Source organism: Branchiostoma belcheri, unplaced genomic scaffold (assembly GCF_001625305.1).
Source record: "Branchiostoma belcheri isolate BF01 breed outbred unplaced genomic scaffold, Haploidv18h27 scaffold55, whole genome shotgun sequence".
In the NCBI taxonomy this organism is placed as follows: domain Eukaryota; kingdom Metazoa; phylum Chordata; class Leptocardii; order Amphioxiformes; family Branchiostomatidae; genus Branchiostoma; species Branchiostoma belcheri.
This window is the reverse complement of record NW_017804187.1, coordinates 1,126,892-1,145,715: the sequence shown is the minus strand read 5'-3', so window position 1 is coordinate 1,145,715 and position 18,824 is coordinate 1,126,892. Positions and strand designations below refer to the sequence as shown.

Below are 18,824 nucleotides of genomic sequence, written 5' to 3'. Positions count from 1 at the left end.
TTAACGTCTGTTGTGCTTGTTGCACTTAGATGTGCTTGCACACTGACGCTGAGCCTTGATGTCTCTTAGCATGGAACATGGGATCTCTGCCCTCTGTGTGCAGGCTTTGCTTGACGTTCACATATTTGTCAGAGGATGATATCTGTGTTAGAAGCAGTTAAGTGCTGCACAGTTCTGGATGTTGCTTTGTTCCTGTCCTTGGTGCTGATTTCTTCGTGTTACTCACTCACTCACTCACTCACTCACTCACTCACTCACTCACTCACTCACTCACTCACTCACTCACTATCCGGTTTAACGTCTGTTGTTCCCCATCATCCGAGGGTTAGACATGCTTGCACACTGATGCTGAGGCTTGATGTCTCTAAGCACGTAACTTTGGATCTCTTGGATATCTGTCATCTCCTGCCATTTGCCTCTATCCTGTGGGTTCACTCTTAAAGTTTAGGTGGTGGAAATCCTCCCATGTGATGTTGATCCATCTCTTCCTCAGTCAACCTCATGGGTTTTGAATGAATGAACAAAATGGCCTTCCACTTCCAGTGTAATGATCTTGCTATCTATTATCCATCCAAATCCAAAATTGTTGATTCCATTGGGTTGACTGTGCAATTCATGTGAGGGTTCAAATTCTGTGTTTGTCCCTGTCCTTGGTGCTGAAATCCTGGTGCTACATGTATTATCTACCCAAAGTTTTTAATTGTCAATTTTATTAGGTTGGCTTTCCATCCAGTTTATATTAGTAGACAAGTATGTTACCATGACAGTATGCAGCATATTCTTTGTCAGAAAATCTTAAACAACCTTCTCTCTATTGCTTGTTTAGAATTAAAACTTAGCTGTAGAATTGTAATTTTTGTCAAATCTCACAATGGACATTAGCTTTTGCTGACATTTTCCTTCATATGACATGTGTGTTGTGCACCCGGATTGTTTTCTGTGCACCTGCAATTTTAGGTCATGTGCACCAGAAATGAAATGCACCTGCAATTTTAGGTCACCCAAAATGAAGTCAGACCCCCGCTTGTGAAGTGCGTCAGCGTGATCTGCCCAGATGTCCTCATCCTGGGTTCTCATTTTCCGCACGGCTGGCTCCGGTGTACGATTTCCTTCATTCGATCCCCCGCCTTCCAGCCGCTATTCTTCTAACTCAGCAGAGGGGAGGCTGGATCAATGATGTAATCCTATCCTCGCTGTCTGGAAGCTAGAAGGTTCCACATGGAAATATAAGACACAAAATTGCCTTATAGTTATAATAAACTTATAAAGCATCTCTCTTTCTCTCTCTATCCAGTTTAGCATCTGTTGTTCCCAGTGTTCCGAGGGTTAGACATGCTTGCACACTGATGCTGGGGCTTGATGGTAGCTTGCCATTTGCCTCTGTCTTGTGGTTCTTGTGCACAGCAAATGTCAATAGCACCAGTCTGGTAATTGTTAAAAGGAATAGAAAACCAAGAAGGATGGAAAAAACTGGTTGTGAGACAATGATTTAATCCTATCCTCACTGTCTGGAAGGTTCCACATGGAAATATAAGACTCGAAATACCTCATGTATAGATATGCAGCTTCATGCAAGTAACACTGGACCTCAGCAGGTATTTCTGATGTCTACCCATCCATGATAAAGCTACCTTATGAAAACAGCAATAGGTTTGCAGCCCCTCAAAATACCTACATTCTTTGTACTATATTAAACCCGTCTTCAATACAGCAAATCACATTCAAGATTCAAAATTGTGCTTCTGGGAACAACTTCAAATATAGTTTTTTTTATGGTCCATAAAATGGAAATGAAAATGGCTGCCGTACACCCCTGTATCAGGGACCCCCACAGCAGTGTAATAAAATATTGGAATTCACTAAAAGGTTAACTGTTTCTGGTACTGGTCATTTGAACGTTAGCTTCATACACTTGTATGCATGAAAACGTATTTCAATCCCTGTTCTAGCTTAAACTACATCCTTATATATGCACAAAAGCCTACCTGACAAAAGAGCACTGGCCATGCATACATTGACAGTAATTAAAACCAGTTTGGAAATCAATATGGATTACTTTCATTATTTACATGTGTGAGAGTCAAGCGATGGCAGGTTGTTTGTTAGTAAGACATGCACGCCTTGTTACCTCAGGGCCAGATGGCACCTTAACTGTGGGATTTGTTCCACAAATGCACATCATGCACTTCGTTAATTTTAGCATGTCATGATTTTTCAGAAGGCAAAGCTAGAATATTGAGATGTTATTACAATAGGCTGATTTTTTTCCCCATTTTATATTTGCATAGTCTTACATACGAATATCAAATTGTGCATATGGACTGTATATTAGTCAATAGCTTGTCATATATACAGGTATCAGTTTTGGCTCACGCATGTTTTGTTATGGATTTTGATTTTGTGGCTTGATGTTTGGTACTCCAATAACCAGGTAGAATGATGGGATGTTGAGAATTGCATATTTACATCCAGTCCTTTGCATATGCATCGTTCCAACAGAACTATCAGTATCAAATGTAGCAGTAGTATCAAGTCTTTGGTTATACTGCTGCAGAGGTCCCTGCTTCATTTTATCAAATGTTTGTGACAAAAAATTAAACATAAAAGTTAAAATAACTGAAATTTTTAAGTTACTGTGAAAGACTGCAACGGAGACAACTGATGATAAAAATTACTATGAGCATTGACAGCAAAATGTTCAAATAAAAGTCCAAATTACAAGTTGTGACTTTATGTGAATATAAAGGTGGCAAATTTAAATGGAAGTATGAAAAATTGAGCCCAGCCTCCCTGCAGGTGAATTTTCATCACCGGTTGTGTGATTGGAGTATCGGTGATGTCATGTCGGACCATGTGATGTACGGGGCTATTTGCAGAGGTGCCGGCGGCCCGACGTAGGAATCAGACGACTTCGCACCTCTGCGCGGAATTAATGACGCCACAGCCTCGCGGGTCATGCATTCATGATAGCTGCGCTCGCCGTCATTAACACGGGTCAGGGCATCCGCCGGATTATTCCACTGTCGTCTCTGGTGTCGGATTACTTCTCCGAGGGGTGCGTGTGTGTGTGTAGAATGTCCGGTGGTATGAACTGTGGCGGGCTGGACGCAGGATGAATGCCTTTGAGGATGACTACAACTTTTATAACCTGCGTGCTCCCAAGGCTATCGATGAAATTGATGAAGTGAGTGTTGCTGTATAATAGCGTTGTTTGACAAGCTTGCCCCGTTTAAGGGACATTTATAGAATGGCTTTGTGTTGGCTGTTGTGCGTTTTAGGCCGATTGTTGGACCATTTATAGTCAGTTCTTGGATTTCATTGATGCGGATTTAGCTTTTTCTGATGTGATCATGCAACCATTTTCAGTCAGTTCTTGGATTTCACCGATCATGTATGTGTAGCTCCTTTTTCTGAGGTGATCTTGTTGAATCATTTGCCTTTAGTTGAGGTGTTGATGTTTCAGGACTGGTTTGGTTGGTAAAATTATTTGATGCCAGTCTGTCAGCCATGTTCACCAGAGTGGGTTTTAGTCTTTTCTCAGTCATATGAGTTTTAGTCCGAACTTAATGACTCTGCTTTGACTCGGCACATGAGAGCTTAAGAAAGACTGTGATAATACATTGTAAGTCTGAGCAAGCCGTAACCCTCCCGTCTCTAAGACATGGATAGATTTTATCCAGATGTCTCCTTACCTGCCCAGCTGATTGGGTTTCACTACTTTGCCAGCTCTTTTGTCATTGTCAAGGAAATGTGATGGCGTGTTTAGATGTATCGCGCTGCAGCATAGCTGGTTCTATACAAATTTGTACCGATGCCCCCCTCCCTCCTCTGTCCCTGTTGTGCAAATTTCTTGGGTTCCATTTTATGCGTTTTGAGATTTGGAAGACTTGCCACACCAACTGTTACTGTTCAAAGCAAAGGAATTGAGAAAGAACTTTGCTTTGTCCTAGAAAGCTTGAAATATGGTTGTCTGTACTATGACCTACATGTAACCTGTTCATTTGTTTGTTCTACAATGTATCTAACCTGTTTGTTTCCCTTTCAGGCGTTGTATCACTCCATCAAGTCTGAACCTATCGAGTGGGCTGTGTGAGTATTCCTTCCTACAATTATAAACATTTTGTCTGTTAGTTTTTTGTGTTATCCATACAATCGGTTGTTCAGTTGTGAACTGGAGAAAAATCTCAAAATTGGGTTCTTACAGTAACTGTAACACTTATGGTTTTTATTTATTTGTTTGTATATTTGGATTTATCACAACACAAAAAGGCAGAGCAAACAGGTGCATATTTATAAGCACCTTTTTTCAGTTGCCCTCTCACAAATATAGAAGAACTTTATTGCACGGCAACTGTATATGATACAAGTAAATAATTAAGCTCCTATCTTATATATAGTCTGTTTGAATGTGAACTTTGAAGTGCCATCCTGGTAAGTGTTACTGGTGACTAGTGGTGAGTGATGCCTCGGCAGGTTACAGCTCAGTTTCTCATGAAAGTGAGGGAAGTGTGCATAAGCACCTTTTTTGGGTTACCCTCGAACAAATATATATTTAGTAAATAATTGAGCATCTAGTCTACATAAATGTTCAATTTGCAGTGCCGTAATACTAATGGTATTTAGTGTTAGTAGTGACTAGTGGTGAGTGATCCCACGGCAGGTCACAGCTCAGTTTCTCACCCTGTGATGTAGTGAGTGGGTGGACACGGTCAGGCCTGGGTCGGCAGATTTACAGCCACTGCACACAATTCTCTCTGTAAATCATTCTGGGACATGGTACAACGGGCATTCAATAAGTTCCTATAGCTGTAACCAGAAATATGAGGCACAACTCAAATTTCAAGGCATGAAATATAAAAAACTATTGTCTGTGAATAGTGTGATTTTGCCTTTTCTGCATGAGACCCAGCTAACATTACTGAGTTCAAAAAGACGTTGTCTCTGAAGTAATGACTGCAGTGTAGGCAATATTGTAGTTCCATGGTTTAACATGTAGCTGCTGTAATAAAAAAATATGAGGCACAAGTCAAATTTCAGGGCATGAAATACAAGATATTATCTTTGATGTGCATTTCCCAAAAAAAATTTTTGGTATAGACAATGAAATTTCCAGGGCTTTTACTCTGAGTTGAAGGCACCAGTAGTTTCAAGGCAAATAGCTGCTATTGTCTTTATTCAGATTTTGAATGATTCAACAGTCTACCTTCATTGTAATTTCCTCTGGGCTAATCCATCTCTCATGTAGGGGTGGTCAGGAATGTTCACACATTTATACTCAGTAGATTGGTCTGCCCTCCGCAAGGGGGGCCGCCTTGTGGCAGGCCTGAAATAAACAATAAAATATAAAAGCGGCAAAATTATGTTAGAAAGCATTACAATATAATCTATTTCTAGTCCAAGTAGGGCACACTTACTCACTAAAACTGAAAATACTAGAAAGAAAACTAGAAATACAGACCACACCTGACACTGTACAGGTGATCACCTATATACAGGTGAAAGTTACGCCCCGAAAGACGACTTCTGACCACATTTCAGGGTCGGTCGACGCCATCTGTCATGTGTTCAGCCGACGAGACGAGGATTATTGAAAAACTCACATATTGATTCTCACGATGTCACCGATGGGGGGGGGGGGCTGGTAGTGTGGAGTCAGAAGTCAGGTTTGCGTAGCTGGTGGTTCTGTATGGATCAATAGGAGGGGCCCTGAAGGGGGTTTGTGTGTAGGGAGTTTTGGGGTTTTTATTTATATGCACATTCAGTACATGATAAAAGCAAAGTTTGTAGAAGATAATTTTACAGAAAAGTAAACGTGCAGGGGTGGAGAAAAAGCCATGAATACAAGCAATACTAGTATAATACAATATTTGATATTTGTACTTCGACTTGCCATGGTACATTGCAATTCAAGTTAACTAGGTGTATGGGGTAGACAACAGGTACATTCATACGTACACCCTTTTCAAAAAAAGTGTGGTTCAGTTTGATTATCCAAAGCTGTCAATGTGGTTACCCCTGAACAAGGGACCGATATAGAATTAAATCTTCGCTGCAAAACAAATGTAGCAGGTACAATATATAACAACTTATAGATCAGAAACTTTTCAGTTGTTTTTTTTTTTAATACTAACAGAAGAACCTATCATTTTGTCTTTATCGGTCCATAACCCTCAAGTCTACAGGTATATAATAAGGAGGCGGTGCTGTAAAGCATGTTTCCAACACCCGTGTCTCAACATCTATCGACAAAGCAGTCTGTATATCACAGATAACACCATGGAAAATGACGGCAGTTCCTGTCTAAAACTGGTGTCTCATCTCTTAAGTTGAAGTTAAAGTCCTCCCACAAGCATTAGCATGGCCATGGTCGCATCTCTGTTTCTTTAGCCCTTGGGCCACACAGTTGTGCAATCACTACAGCAGGGGGCTAGTTCACTGGTAGTGGTGTGTGTTTAACTCCCATACTCCTTCTCAAATGCTGAGTGCTAAGCAGAGAAAGCAGTATGGACCATTTTTAACATCTTTGGTATGACTCGGTTGGGGATCGAACTCACGACCTACCGAATGCAAGGCGAGCACTCTACCCACTTGGCCATACCTTTATCTATGAAAACTTAAAATTTTTAAAAAGAAGTTCCAGTATGTGGTTGCTTCCTGCTGTAGTGATTCTGTCCAATTCTGAATTTTTTTCTGTCATCTCAACAAGATTGCGTTCCAGCGATCTGCTTTTAATCTTGTTCACATTAAACAGGGCAATTTCCGCCGTCCCGATGATGGAATGGCAATAAGTTTCGTCTGTCAGGCAACACTGACTAGATTATCCATGACATCTGCATGTGCAATCTGTTTTCATCTGTATCCAAATAAAAATTTGAACTTTTGTATACTGTTTCTTTATACATATTTAAGTACTTGAACGATGACAAAGGACAAAAGGATAAGATGATGTTAAAGTGAATTCCAAATTACCACTTTCTTTTACTACTTTCAAAAGTCAATAAGACGTGAAAGAGCAGAAAGAAAGAACTTATCGTTCGGTGTACCATACTCTGTGTGTTCAGCCTTCCTGACAACTTAACTTTATAATGAAGACACCATTTTTGTCATGCCTGCATCAGTTTTAATGTCCCCAGAGAATAGCAACCACATAATCAAATCCGTATGGCCACACGAGCCAACCAACTTTTGCCAAATGTCGTAGACAGGGAAGAACCCAATCTGGTATTGACAGTAGTTGGACTGGTGACAGATAAAGTCATTATAACCAGGCAGATCAGACACAAGCCAGCTGGTTTACGTTTTCCACCCAGTTCCTTTTGTTTCCCCCTGCTCATTTTTCTCTCCGACAGGAATCATTACAATTTTCCCCGCTCCACCAGGGCTCGAAATTAAAGGTGGTCCAGATGGCCACTGACCACTAAAATTTAGGCTTGGACAAGTAAAGAGACACTTAGGGACATTTTGGGACAATAGAGAAATAATCAGCATCAGGTCAGCCCTTCTTTTGTTTATCAGGCACACGTCCCGGCCTATGGATCCGGAAAAGTCCCTGCGAATTTCCTATCTACTCTGCAATTAATGTACGCCTGGGAATGAACATAAGTAAAAGAAAGTTGACTACAAGTTGAAGTCATACAATTACTTTCCAAAAAACAGTTTGGGGCAGTTCATCCTCACTTTTGGACATTTGAGATTTATTTTGGGACAGTGTTGGACAATAGTTTAATCCCGAAAAATGCTACATTATGCACATAACAAACAAACGAACACCACATGCAACTAGCTACCAGTTTTGTGGTCAGGCTTTAGCAACCACAAAAATCCATCCGTATCTGGGCGTCACGCTGACAAGCGGACTGAAGTGGGGTGCACATGTTAATAATATCACAACTAAGGCAAAACAGACATTGGGAGTGATTAAACGTAATCTGTGGGCATGTCCAACTAGAGTAAAATCCCTTGCATACACGTCACTTGTAAGACCGAACCTAGAATATGCTGCGACAGTATGGGATCCATATACAAAGAAAGACAAAGACAAATTGGAAAGGGTACAGAATCAAGCTGCAAGATTCTGTATGAACAACTATGAAAGAGGTGCTAGTGTCACGGAAATGAAAAGAAACCTACAGTGGACCTCACTGGAAGACAGAAGAAAGATGTCCAGACTAGCTATGCATGATGTACAAAATGACTAATAAACTGGTGGATGTCCCAACTACTAAGTACCTAATACCAGCCCAGAAGAGAACAAGAAATAGCCATGCATTCAAGTACCAGAGTTATCAACCAAGGATTGAGGTGTTCAAGAATTCATTCTTTCCTAGAACTATCGCAGAGTGGAACTCACTGTCACCAAGTACAGTAGGGGCATTGTCAATAGATAGCTTTAAACAATGTCTAGAGCTAGAAGTTCAAGGGTTAGGTGTAACAAGTCGATCGATGTAATATAGCCAGCTGCCGCCGCGCCGCATGCCTGCGAAGCTGGTGTGTTACGCCGAAAGGCGGTTATACCGGCTATACAGATACAGACAAATAGGAAGAAAAGTTAATTTCGAGGCCTGTGTTTTGATAGAAGGAGTATGAGAGACTTGGTAAAGGGTTGGGCTGTGTTAGCGTGGTAGAAAAGTTAATTTCGAGGCCTGTGTTTTGATAGAAGGAGCATGAGAGACTTGGTGTAGGGATGGGCTGTATTAGCGTGGTAGAAAAGTTAATTTTGAGGCCTGCCCATCCCTCTTTCTGCCATGCCTGATCCATCACACTCACTCCCGCAGACTCCCCGCGAGGACGGGGGATTTCTGAAGTCTCATCAAACCCTAATCAAGAACAAAAACAGCCGCGTCAGACGGCGGAGCGTGGAGATCAGCCCGAGTGTGACAAATGAGACAAAATGGATCCGCTGCTGCGTTAGCATGTGCCTAATCTGGTACTATATAAGACTGTGGGTGGGTCGGGGAGCCGGAGTTGTTCCTCGGGAGTCGGTTCAGCCAGTTTGCCTGCTCTCGGAGTGGGAGGTTCTCATCATGATCCAGATTTTCCTCAGGTACCTCAGGTAAGGAGGGTTCTTGTTGTTGTAAGGTGAATTCTTCGTGTTTGTAGTTGGACAACACTAGAATTGAAGTCATTTGAAAATCTATATAGTTCCTTGAGTAACTGGTACCATGGTATCTCATTGATATCTAACCTTTGATGTAATTGTTGTTTCTCTTCTCAATGGGAAACTCAGAAGTGTTCAGATGCGTGCATAACATTGTAATAAATGAAGTCCAAAAACTTGGAAATTTGATTTTTCACTGGTGGTAGCCAGACCCTGTCCCTGGTGCTGAATGACCAGTAGTTGTTGCAGGAGACATTGTCAGTGGATGGTGCATTTTTACAGCCTGTCTGTTGTACTCTCTGACTAACAATAACATTTTACAGCTATGCCAGTCTATGTTTTAATCACTGGTATCATTTAGATATCAATATGATTTAAAGCTGTCAGTCAGTTAGTCACTCACTCACTACATGATTTATCGTCTGTTGTTCCCTGTCTTCCGAGGGTTAGACGAGCAATGTACTGCAATAGTGTGGCTTGATGGCAGCCGGCCACTTGCCTCTGTCGTGTGGGTTGATGCTAGCTGGTGTGCTACACCGAAGGGCAGTTATACCGGCCATATAGATACAGAATGATACAAACGTTGAGTAATAAATGTAGAAATGGTTAGGCTTTAACACTACATTATTATATCTCATTTTATTTTTATCGGCATTTCTGTTAGTATGAGCCCTATGCAGGTAACTTAAATCTACATCTTGAATGTCAATACGTTGTACTTGGGATGGGAAATCTGAACCGCCCACACAAAAACAAGTGGTATTAATGAAAGGCTGATTGGGAAAAGTTAATCCACAATAAGGCAGGCAAGCTCTACCAATCCCACAATATTGATCACGTACGCGAGCAATCAGAGTAATCAATACATAAACCTACTCTTACAATTCGCTGATTGACCCTCCCTAATCTGGACTTACCCTCCCAAATCAAGAGCTTGATAACCTGATCAACCTGTGATTGGGTAATACTACATGATTGTATATATTGTACATTGTTACTTCATCATTCTACATTAGGCCAGGAAATGCTTAATACCTTCCTGAATTTGTGCAGTATTAGGCAGTCCTAATGAGATGTGTTGAGTGAGAACATTGCTGGGAGTGGATCTTATCCAATTTTAACATCATTTTTCCACTTAACTTGGGGTTGGACGTGCTTGCATCAAGTGGAAGTCCTTCCTAACGCCAACCCAAAGCCTAGTAGGGTCCAGGATCCCTCTAACTGAGGGGGGAAATATGGGTAAAGTGCCTTTCCCAAGGGCACAGCGGCTGGGTGCATGTCCGGACATGTCTGGGTCCAACCCTGGGGATTGAACCTGGGTCTCCTTGCTGGACAGTTGGCTGCTCTATCCACTACACCACACAGATACCACTTGGATGATGATGAAAGTGAATAACTGTGGATTCCTGTTGGTTTGTTTTGTCTGCAGTGATGAAGAAGAGAAGGAGGGAGCAGCAGCAAACAAGACTGGCAATGAATCTACAGTAAGTACAAATTTAAACCAGTCTATTCTTATAGTGTACACAATCATTGCACAGGAAAACAACTACACAAGCAATGGATAGATTTTGGAAACTTTCAGACGTTTCAAGTAACATCCACTACCTTTTGTCAGTGACATTAACATTTGTTAATCACTGACAAAAAGTAGTACATTGTACTATTTGTAGATGTTACTTGAAATGTCTGTGGCTTACCAAAATGCTGCTTGAAATTAGTGACGTTTTTCAAAATCTATCCAGTTGGATGAGTAGCTGTTTTCTTACGTATCTCATTACCTGGATGTCTAACCTTCATCGATGTACACAACCATTGGCATTGCTGAACATAACATTATGTCAAATCTCATAACTATTTTTCCAGATTTACTAAGACTGCCACATTGAAAAGAATGGTGAACATGTACTAAACACATCATCAGTATAATCCCGGAGCTATGCACACTTTGGGTACCCCTGAACTTTAGAAAATGGCTCTCCAATCTAAAATGACCAACAAGTGAACATCCCCTGCATTAGCCCTTATAACATGTTATAGAGAGTGGGTATGCCTTCATGCGGAGAAAATTCTCCAGTTAGCCCATCTGAACAGCCGACAGTAGAGAGAGTTAACAGCAGGAAGCCTTTATTTGATGTGGTCTGTGTGACGATAGTCGGTAATAGGCAATATGAGAGAGGAATCAGCAGAAATGAGGCGTAGAGACGAGCCCGGTGAAACGGCTGTAAACTGGGATGAAACACGGCAGTTCCTAGTCGTGACTAGCTTCAGAATTATCCGGGATTTGCGTCAAAAACAGTTACCCAAGCAACTGGATATAATTTTAGAAACAGACGTTTTAGGTAGCATCCTCTAGCTTTCGTCAGTGACTGAGAGACCAGAGGAGAAATGCAGGTTTATAAGCATGAACTATTGATTGATATGCAAATAAAGTGAGGACAATTTGTCGGAAGTCCAAAAGGAAACAAAAGTTAGACAAGCCAAGACAAGGATGTTGCAAATTAAGTAGGATTTTCCATGGAAGTAGGGAAAATGACAAGAAGTGACATTCAAGAAGAATTTATTAGATATTAATTGTTTATTGCTTAAATTCACACAATTTAGCCTTAATGGCTGCAAAGTAATGGCATTGTGTATTTACTGTATTATTGTGCTGTTTATAGAAAAATAAACCAAGATCATCATCAAAATGGTAGCCTGGGTTTCATCCTCCATAGTTATCCTATGTGGTGTCCAGGGACAGTAGAAAGCTGCTAGCAATTATGGAATGGTACCCAGGCTATGAAAATGGATGTAGACATTACCATAATGATAATTCCCTTTTATTTTGAATTCAGAAAATCATTTCAATGGAAAAACCATACTTTGATAAATAGTTTGATAATTTGTCTGATCAAAATGTACATTATATACGGCAATGTGTTATGAGACCACTACTATAGCTATTTCAGTAATCTACAATGTAGTCTTACATGATAAGCAATACAGTATTGAAAAAAGGCAAAATGACTGAGCTGTACAGTGTAAGGCAAGGCTTTGTACAATGTACGAGACTGCTGGCCTATACAATGTACGAGACTATTGACTAAAATCTGACTTAAAACTGCCCCCCTCCCCCAGTTTGAAGGTGACTTCAGCACTTATCGTATGACCTTTGTCCTTTCTTTGGTCCAGGAGGGCTGCAAAAATCAATGTTGGCTTCGATGAGGCCCATAAAAAGTATATTAAACTGCTTCTCCAGCCAGCAGGACATAAACTGCTCACATGCACCTTTGGTAAAACAGTCGGGGCATGCCCCGGTGTGCAAATTTGGACAAAATTCAAATGTGTGAATGTGTGATTCACTACAAATCAACCGGATGCATTTTTTCTCACGGTGGTGCATACGTAAGGCCCATCAGTATCATATGTACATGTATGTCCATTGACGTTATGTAAAATTAATTTGGTGTCAAATTGTTAATTCATGTACATCTTAGATTTGATGTTGTATTTTTGGGGCCAGACAAAAACATATGGTAACATGATTGGGGTCTACCAAATGTATTAATATAGAAAATATGTTTAACCAATTATGTGTCAATATATGACTGAGATTAAAGATGTTGCATTGGAGATCTCCTAACACTGAATAATATTTTACGCATTTTTTCAGGAAGGCAGAAATTGGTGATCTGGCAAAAGAACCTGTTAGTTGACATTACAAGTATGCTTTATCACTGGAGTTGAATTACAAAATGTTGCATTTTCCTGTCCAGTCTTCTCCAGGAATCGGAGACAATCCTTTCTTAGACGTTCCACGCGACCCCAACGCTGTGACCTTCAAGCAAGGCTTCCTCCTCAGGAAGTGCACGGTCGAGGCCGATGGGCGCAAAAGTAAACACAACAATTTGTTTATTTGTTTGTTTATTTGTGTGTTTGTGTGTGCACCTGTCTTCCCCTGTATTCCACGCTGTGTATGTATACATGTAGGCATGTCATGGGCCACACCAATACTGTTACTTGGTTGTCGGACGTTGTGTTTCAATCTTAAAACTCAAAAGATGACGGGAAACATTACCTCATATTTTCTTACAAAACAAAACAGAGAAGATCCAGGTCTCTTAACAATGTGTTATATTACTACATGTACATAGTGATTGTAGAAATCTAACGGAAGGGTAGGGAGAGATGTATTGAATAACAAATTATATGAATAAGTTAAAGCATGGTCACTAGTTGCCAAAAAAGATTTGTTGATAACTCCATCATTTAGATTCTACTTCCTGTTGCTGCTTTACATCATGATTCCATGGCACTTATTGGGCTTATTTTGATTTTGTATTTTCATAATTCTTTAGTTCTAAAAGCCAGGTAAAGACTTAGTGTGGCCTGAGATCTGCACTGCTCTCCCCTGCACAAGTCTACCCAGTCTCCTAAAGCTCACAGAAACATATACTTTAGTCTAGAATATAATCACTTTTAGAAGAAGAATTACTGGCCAGCTTTTCCATTGCCAGTTGCAGTCTGTTGCTGCCAAGCCTTTGCCAAATGCACTGCTTGTTACACGTGAAAGTAGAAGCAGCATCATAATAATATAAGACACTGTTAAGAGATCTGGAAGGCCACACTGATTCAGTTTGTTGCATCTCAGATTGTGGTAAAGGATTTTAAAAACTGCAGAAGCTGTCTTATTAAGGAAAACAAGACAAAACTGGATAGGTGGTACAGTTTATGACATTCTGCATAAATTTCTTAAAGAATAATTTGGTCTTCACATTTTGCTTTTGTTTCTTTTTGTCATGTTTTATACAGAAGACTGAGTATGAGGAGCCAAAACAAACAATATGATGCAGATTAGCATACTCATCGACATGCGATTCCTAAGCCATTATCTTATATGCTGCCACAGAAGCCTTAGGGCTTTGCTGACTTTATCATACAGCCAAACTCTTCTATGCCCTGACATAAATCCAAATCTGAGATACCAGTGAGACTTCTCCAAATAGCCTCCCTCAGTCAAGATATGGGCAAATCTTAATTTGCATCAGCCTAACAGCATCAGCTATAGCTGAACATGCCACATGAAAAACATCAGATGTAAGCTTTTCAGTCTGAGTTGCAGAGTTCTGGTACAACAAAGCAAGGAGAAGTTGAATTTGTACAACGATATTTAGTTTCTTTTTCTGTATCAGATTCTGTTTATCGTATTTTGTTTCGACCAGTACTTAGCCAAGTGTGGCAAAAATGTGCAAGAAAGGTTGTCATTCATTTATTCAACATGCACGTACGGTCAAAACTGTAATAGCGGTCACTCAAGCCAAGGGACTGATCAAAGTTGACCATTTTGATCAGGTGAGCCACATATAAGAGAAACTTTAACTTTATTGCTCAACAATTGTACAGGGTACAAAGTATGGCATTTTATAGAGATTTGGTGTACCAATCCGGCGTTACTTTTGGGCATAGCCGCAGATTTGTACCTGAGAACACTTAAGTTTATTATTATGATGATGATCAAAAAGTGATCACAATTAAGACAAGTTTGACTGTTACAGAATTGGTGTGGCCTTGCAGTACAAAGGTATAGCATACGTACAGGCATGGCTTGCTCCACTGTGTTCGTTTGTGTGTCCATGTTTTGCATCTTCAACGCAGGGCTCGAAATTCATTTTGGGGAATAGGTGCACTGGTGCATTCTTGGATGCACCATATATTATAAAACCTAATTACAGATCTTACTGCTCCTCTTCTTAGTTTGAATTGTCAAATGGGAGCTAACTTCAAAATCTTGAACAAATACTACAACAAAGATTTTATTATTTTTCTGACACTAAGATGACAGGAATAGCCTGTATACTATAATATTATACATTTAATATGATTGTACAAAAATAGCTACAAAAATATTTGGGTACACCAGTGCACCCACAGAAAATTATTGGGTGCACAGCTCCAAGTTTGGGTGCACTAAGATGCACATGCACCCAGTATTTCCAGCCCTGTCGACGTGTGACTTCCACCGGTACTTCTTCTGGCGACCCATTTTTGTTTGTTTGTTTGTTTGTTTCTCCCGACTCACCCGTCTCCAGTACTTTGTTGTTTGCCGGGTGAGTAGCCTTCTGCTCATTCAGGTGTCAATCTTTTATTCCCTCTATCATGAAAGTTCATCTGTGTTGGTAGTTACAGGACGTTTAAAGTTAAAACTTTTGGTCCAACACAAAAAGTTCTCTCACCTAGAGACTGACCTACATTGTAGTGAGGCTTGTCACGTGGGTTCTGTGAAGTGTGACGTCAACACTGGGTCACTTAACCGCGACGGGGGCCGACATCGTCTACAAGGTACCTTTGACCCAGTGTTGACGTCAAAGAAGCCATGTGGCAAGCCTCACTGGGTCAGTCTACTGAGGAAGACCAGAGTGACTGGTCGAAAGCTCTAGGTGAGAGGATTTTTTGTGTTGGACCAAAAGTTTTAACTTTAAACATTCTTTCCCTCCTTTCTGTCTTAATGTAGCAACTTTTAGGCCACAACGGTTTATTTTGTTGGTTCTTGGATCGTTATGCACCGAAAATTTGCTCTGTGCAAAATTTTCAGGAAAAAGGAATTTCTTAAAACTAATTCATAGTACCCTGTGATAAACTGGAAAGATAAATTGAAAACAGAATTTCTGTTTTCGTCTTGTTCTTTTGTTTTATGTTTATCATAAAATGACCAAGAACTAAGGAAATAAATTGTGTTCTGAATATCAGGACGTTTTTAATAGGATAAATCTCATCAAGTGGTGCACACTTTTTTTTACAGTAACTGTTGTTTTTTTTCGAAAAGATTCACTTCTTTTGACCAGCATAACCCTCACAGTCTGTTTAATGATGAAAAATTGTTTGACATATATAAACTGTATTATATCAATTGTTTTGCTTTACCTACATTGTACTACTACTCACACCTTGAGACAACATTTTACTCTACACTTACTGCCAGTTTTTAACAAGAACATGTAACTGCCATGTGTTGTTTTAGGTTTGGGTGTGATCACTTCACTTCATATCTAATATCACCAGTAATGGTTTACACAGCACATCACTGGAATGGAAACTGTGTTAATTTTGTGAATAAGCTCTCAGGTTTACATATACAAGAATAATATCTAGTGAGCAGCTCACATACATGTATAGCTGTATCTGAAAAGAAATAGAACATTGTGCTCCAAATCACAATTTTTTCATGGTACTTTTATATAATTTTGCGGTTTTTGCAGTCACTTCTGTACTGCGAACATAATATCATTATCGTGAACAAATAATTTGGAAACTTTCTTTTTGCCACACCTACCGCCACCACAAACATACTTAGTTACAGGAGCATGTCCATTTTTCTCAGACTGCAAACATAAAATGATTTACAGTATACCACAGAAAATATGGAAATGAAACCACTGCAAACATGTTATAATAAGATTTACGGTAACGCTGTTTTCCTCGACAGCACCTCTTGGCAAGCGGGGCTGGAAGATGTTCTACGCTTCCTTAAAGGGGCTCATACTCTTCATGCACAAGGTGAGAGTCTTAAAGTTTCTCTTTGTAACGTCTTCTACTGTCAGCTTTCTTAAGACATAGAGTGTACTTATAACTTGTTTTAAGGAAGCAGTTTGCAGAAATAAAGTGGGAATAAACTTTCATCAAAGGTTACATTATCTTGTGCTCTTCGTTGAACGTTAGATTCACTTTGATTTTGTTAAAATTTCCTTATACATCTACATACGTGTAGCCATGGGTATAACTTCATTGCTCCTTGAATTTATGATTTCATGCATTTCCACTTTAGTTTTCATTACTATTTTCCACATACAGCAGTTTTGTTCATATTAAGTGATTTTGGTTTAATTTCATGTCTTATTTTCTTTCCGCATCCTTCTGTTTGTATATTAACAATCGCATGAGAAGAAACCCAGGAAAGAAGACGGTATACCTGAAGAGGCAAGTAGATGTGCTTCATATGACAATTCCGTTATTTTCGCCTCCATCCTTTTCATAGTTTCAACTTTCATACACAGATACTTCATACAGAATTATGATAATTATTTAAAAAAAACAGACTTTTATTTCAAGCATCTCACTGCTTATTCCTGCTATAACGCATACATGTTTTTGAGTGAAGCAAGTTGGTAGAACGTACTGTGTCTGCGCTAAACCCAGATTTTTCAGTATGTTTTGCTGGTGTGAGTGAATTAGCTCAAACAGGGAGATTTAGGATAATGTAGACAAGTACAGATAGAATAGAATTTTCATCATGTAGTCAATGATTGTCTATAGGAGGAGCACAGATACAATAGATCATGGATAATGTATTGTAAATTATTGGTAGGAGGAATAGATTATTGAACACGTATTGATGATTATTGGTAGCAGTAATAGATTATTGATTGTTTATTGATGATTGGCTGTACAGGGAGTACAGATACAATAGATTATTGATGATTATTGGTAGTCGTAGTAGATTATTGATCATGTATTGATGATTGCCTATAGGAGGAGTACAGATACGAGCGTCAAGTGTACACTGAAGACATTAGGAACTCTATCAGCATTCACCACTCCTTGGCCAGCAAGGCCACTGACTACAAGAAAAGGCCCAATGTCTTCAGATTACGCACGGCCGAGTGGAGGATTTTTCTGTTCCAAGCCAGGTCCGTTACTTCCTGTTATTCATGTGCAAAAAGTCTGTACCTTTCTTAGTATGATATGCTTTAATCAAGAAGATTTGGGCAGATCTGGTGTTCTAGGCTGAAAATACAGTTTCTACAGATTTCATGCACACAGAAACATGTTTCATGTTGTAAAATGGTTTAATCCGTAGGTGTGCATCAATGTTTTGTGAGGAGAAGTGCAAGTCAGCTGCATGTATACATTTTATAATATTCTCGTGCTTGTTAATAATGATAATTATTATTGTGTGGAAAAATTTTTTTTTATTTCATGGTATGTCAACCATAGAAAAAAGCCACTCATAAAGATACAAATGAACTATACATACAATGGATGACATTTTTTTAAAAAGAATTTTAATAAAGATTAAGGTTCAAGTGTGAACAGAAGGGCAGAAAACACAGAACATCAAACATTTTATTTATTTTGTAAACCCTTCCCACAACAGTGACCAGGAAGAAATGCAGGACTGGATGACGATGATCAATCTGGCCGCAGCTTCCCTGTCATCTCCACCACTTCCCGCTGCCATTGGCTCCCAGAAAAAGTTCCGAAGACCAGTCATGCCCGTGGCACCGACAAGGCTAACTCCTACAGAACAACTACAGCACCATGAGAACAAGGTAAGGTCTACAGAACAACTACAGAACAGCTACAGCACCATGAGAACAAGGTAAGGTCTACAGAACAACTACAGCACCATGAGAACAAGGTAAGGTCTACAGAACAACTACAGAACATCTACAGCACCACAAGAACATTGTAAGGTCTACAGAACAGCTGCAGCACCATGATAACAAGGTAAGGTCTACAGAACAACTACAGAACAGCTACAGCACCATGAGAACAAGGTTAGGTCTACACAACAGCTGCAGCACCATGATAACAAGGTAAGGTCTACAGAACAGCTGCAGCACCATGAGAACAAGGTAAGGTCTACAGAATAGCTACAGCACCACGAGAACAAGGTAAGGTCTACAGAACAACTACAGAACAGCTACAGCACCATGAGAACAAGGTAAGGTCTACAGAACAGCTGCAGAAT

At 39.9% G+C, this 18,824-nt stretch overlaps 1 protein-coding gene across 8 annotated transcripts in view; it reads left to right on the top strand.

The window, feature by feature from the left end:
- Positions 1–18,824, top strand: part of LOC109481344 (PH and SEC7 domain-containing protein 1-like) — an 82,380-nt gene that overhangs the window by 50,990 nt on the left and 12,566 nt on the right. For all 8 annotated transcript variants that reach the window (XR_002140892.1, XM_019783874.1, XM_019783875.1 and 5 more), the window contains 6 exons: positions 4,046–4,089; positions 10,527–10,581; positions 12,853–12,970; positions 16,560–16,630; positions 17,603–17,760; positions 18,228–18,402. Coding sequence is in view for 7 of the 8 variants with exons in the window: in XM_019783874.1 (XP_019639433.1) it covers positions 4,046–4,089; positions 10,527–10,581; positions 12,853–12,970; positions 16,560–16,630; positions 17,603–17,760; positions 18,228–18,402 (621 nt within the window). In the remaining variant the exon portion in view is untranslated. The remainder of the gene's footprint in view (positions 1–4,045; positions 4,090–10,526; positions 10,582–12,852; positions 12,971–16,559; positions 16,631–17,602; positions 17,761–18,227; positions 18,403–18,824) is intronic.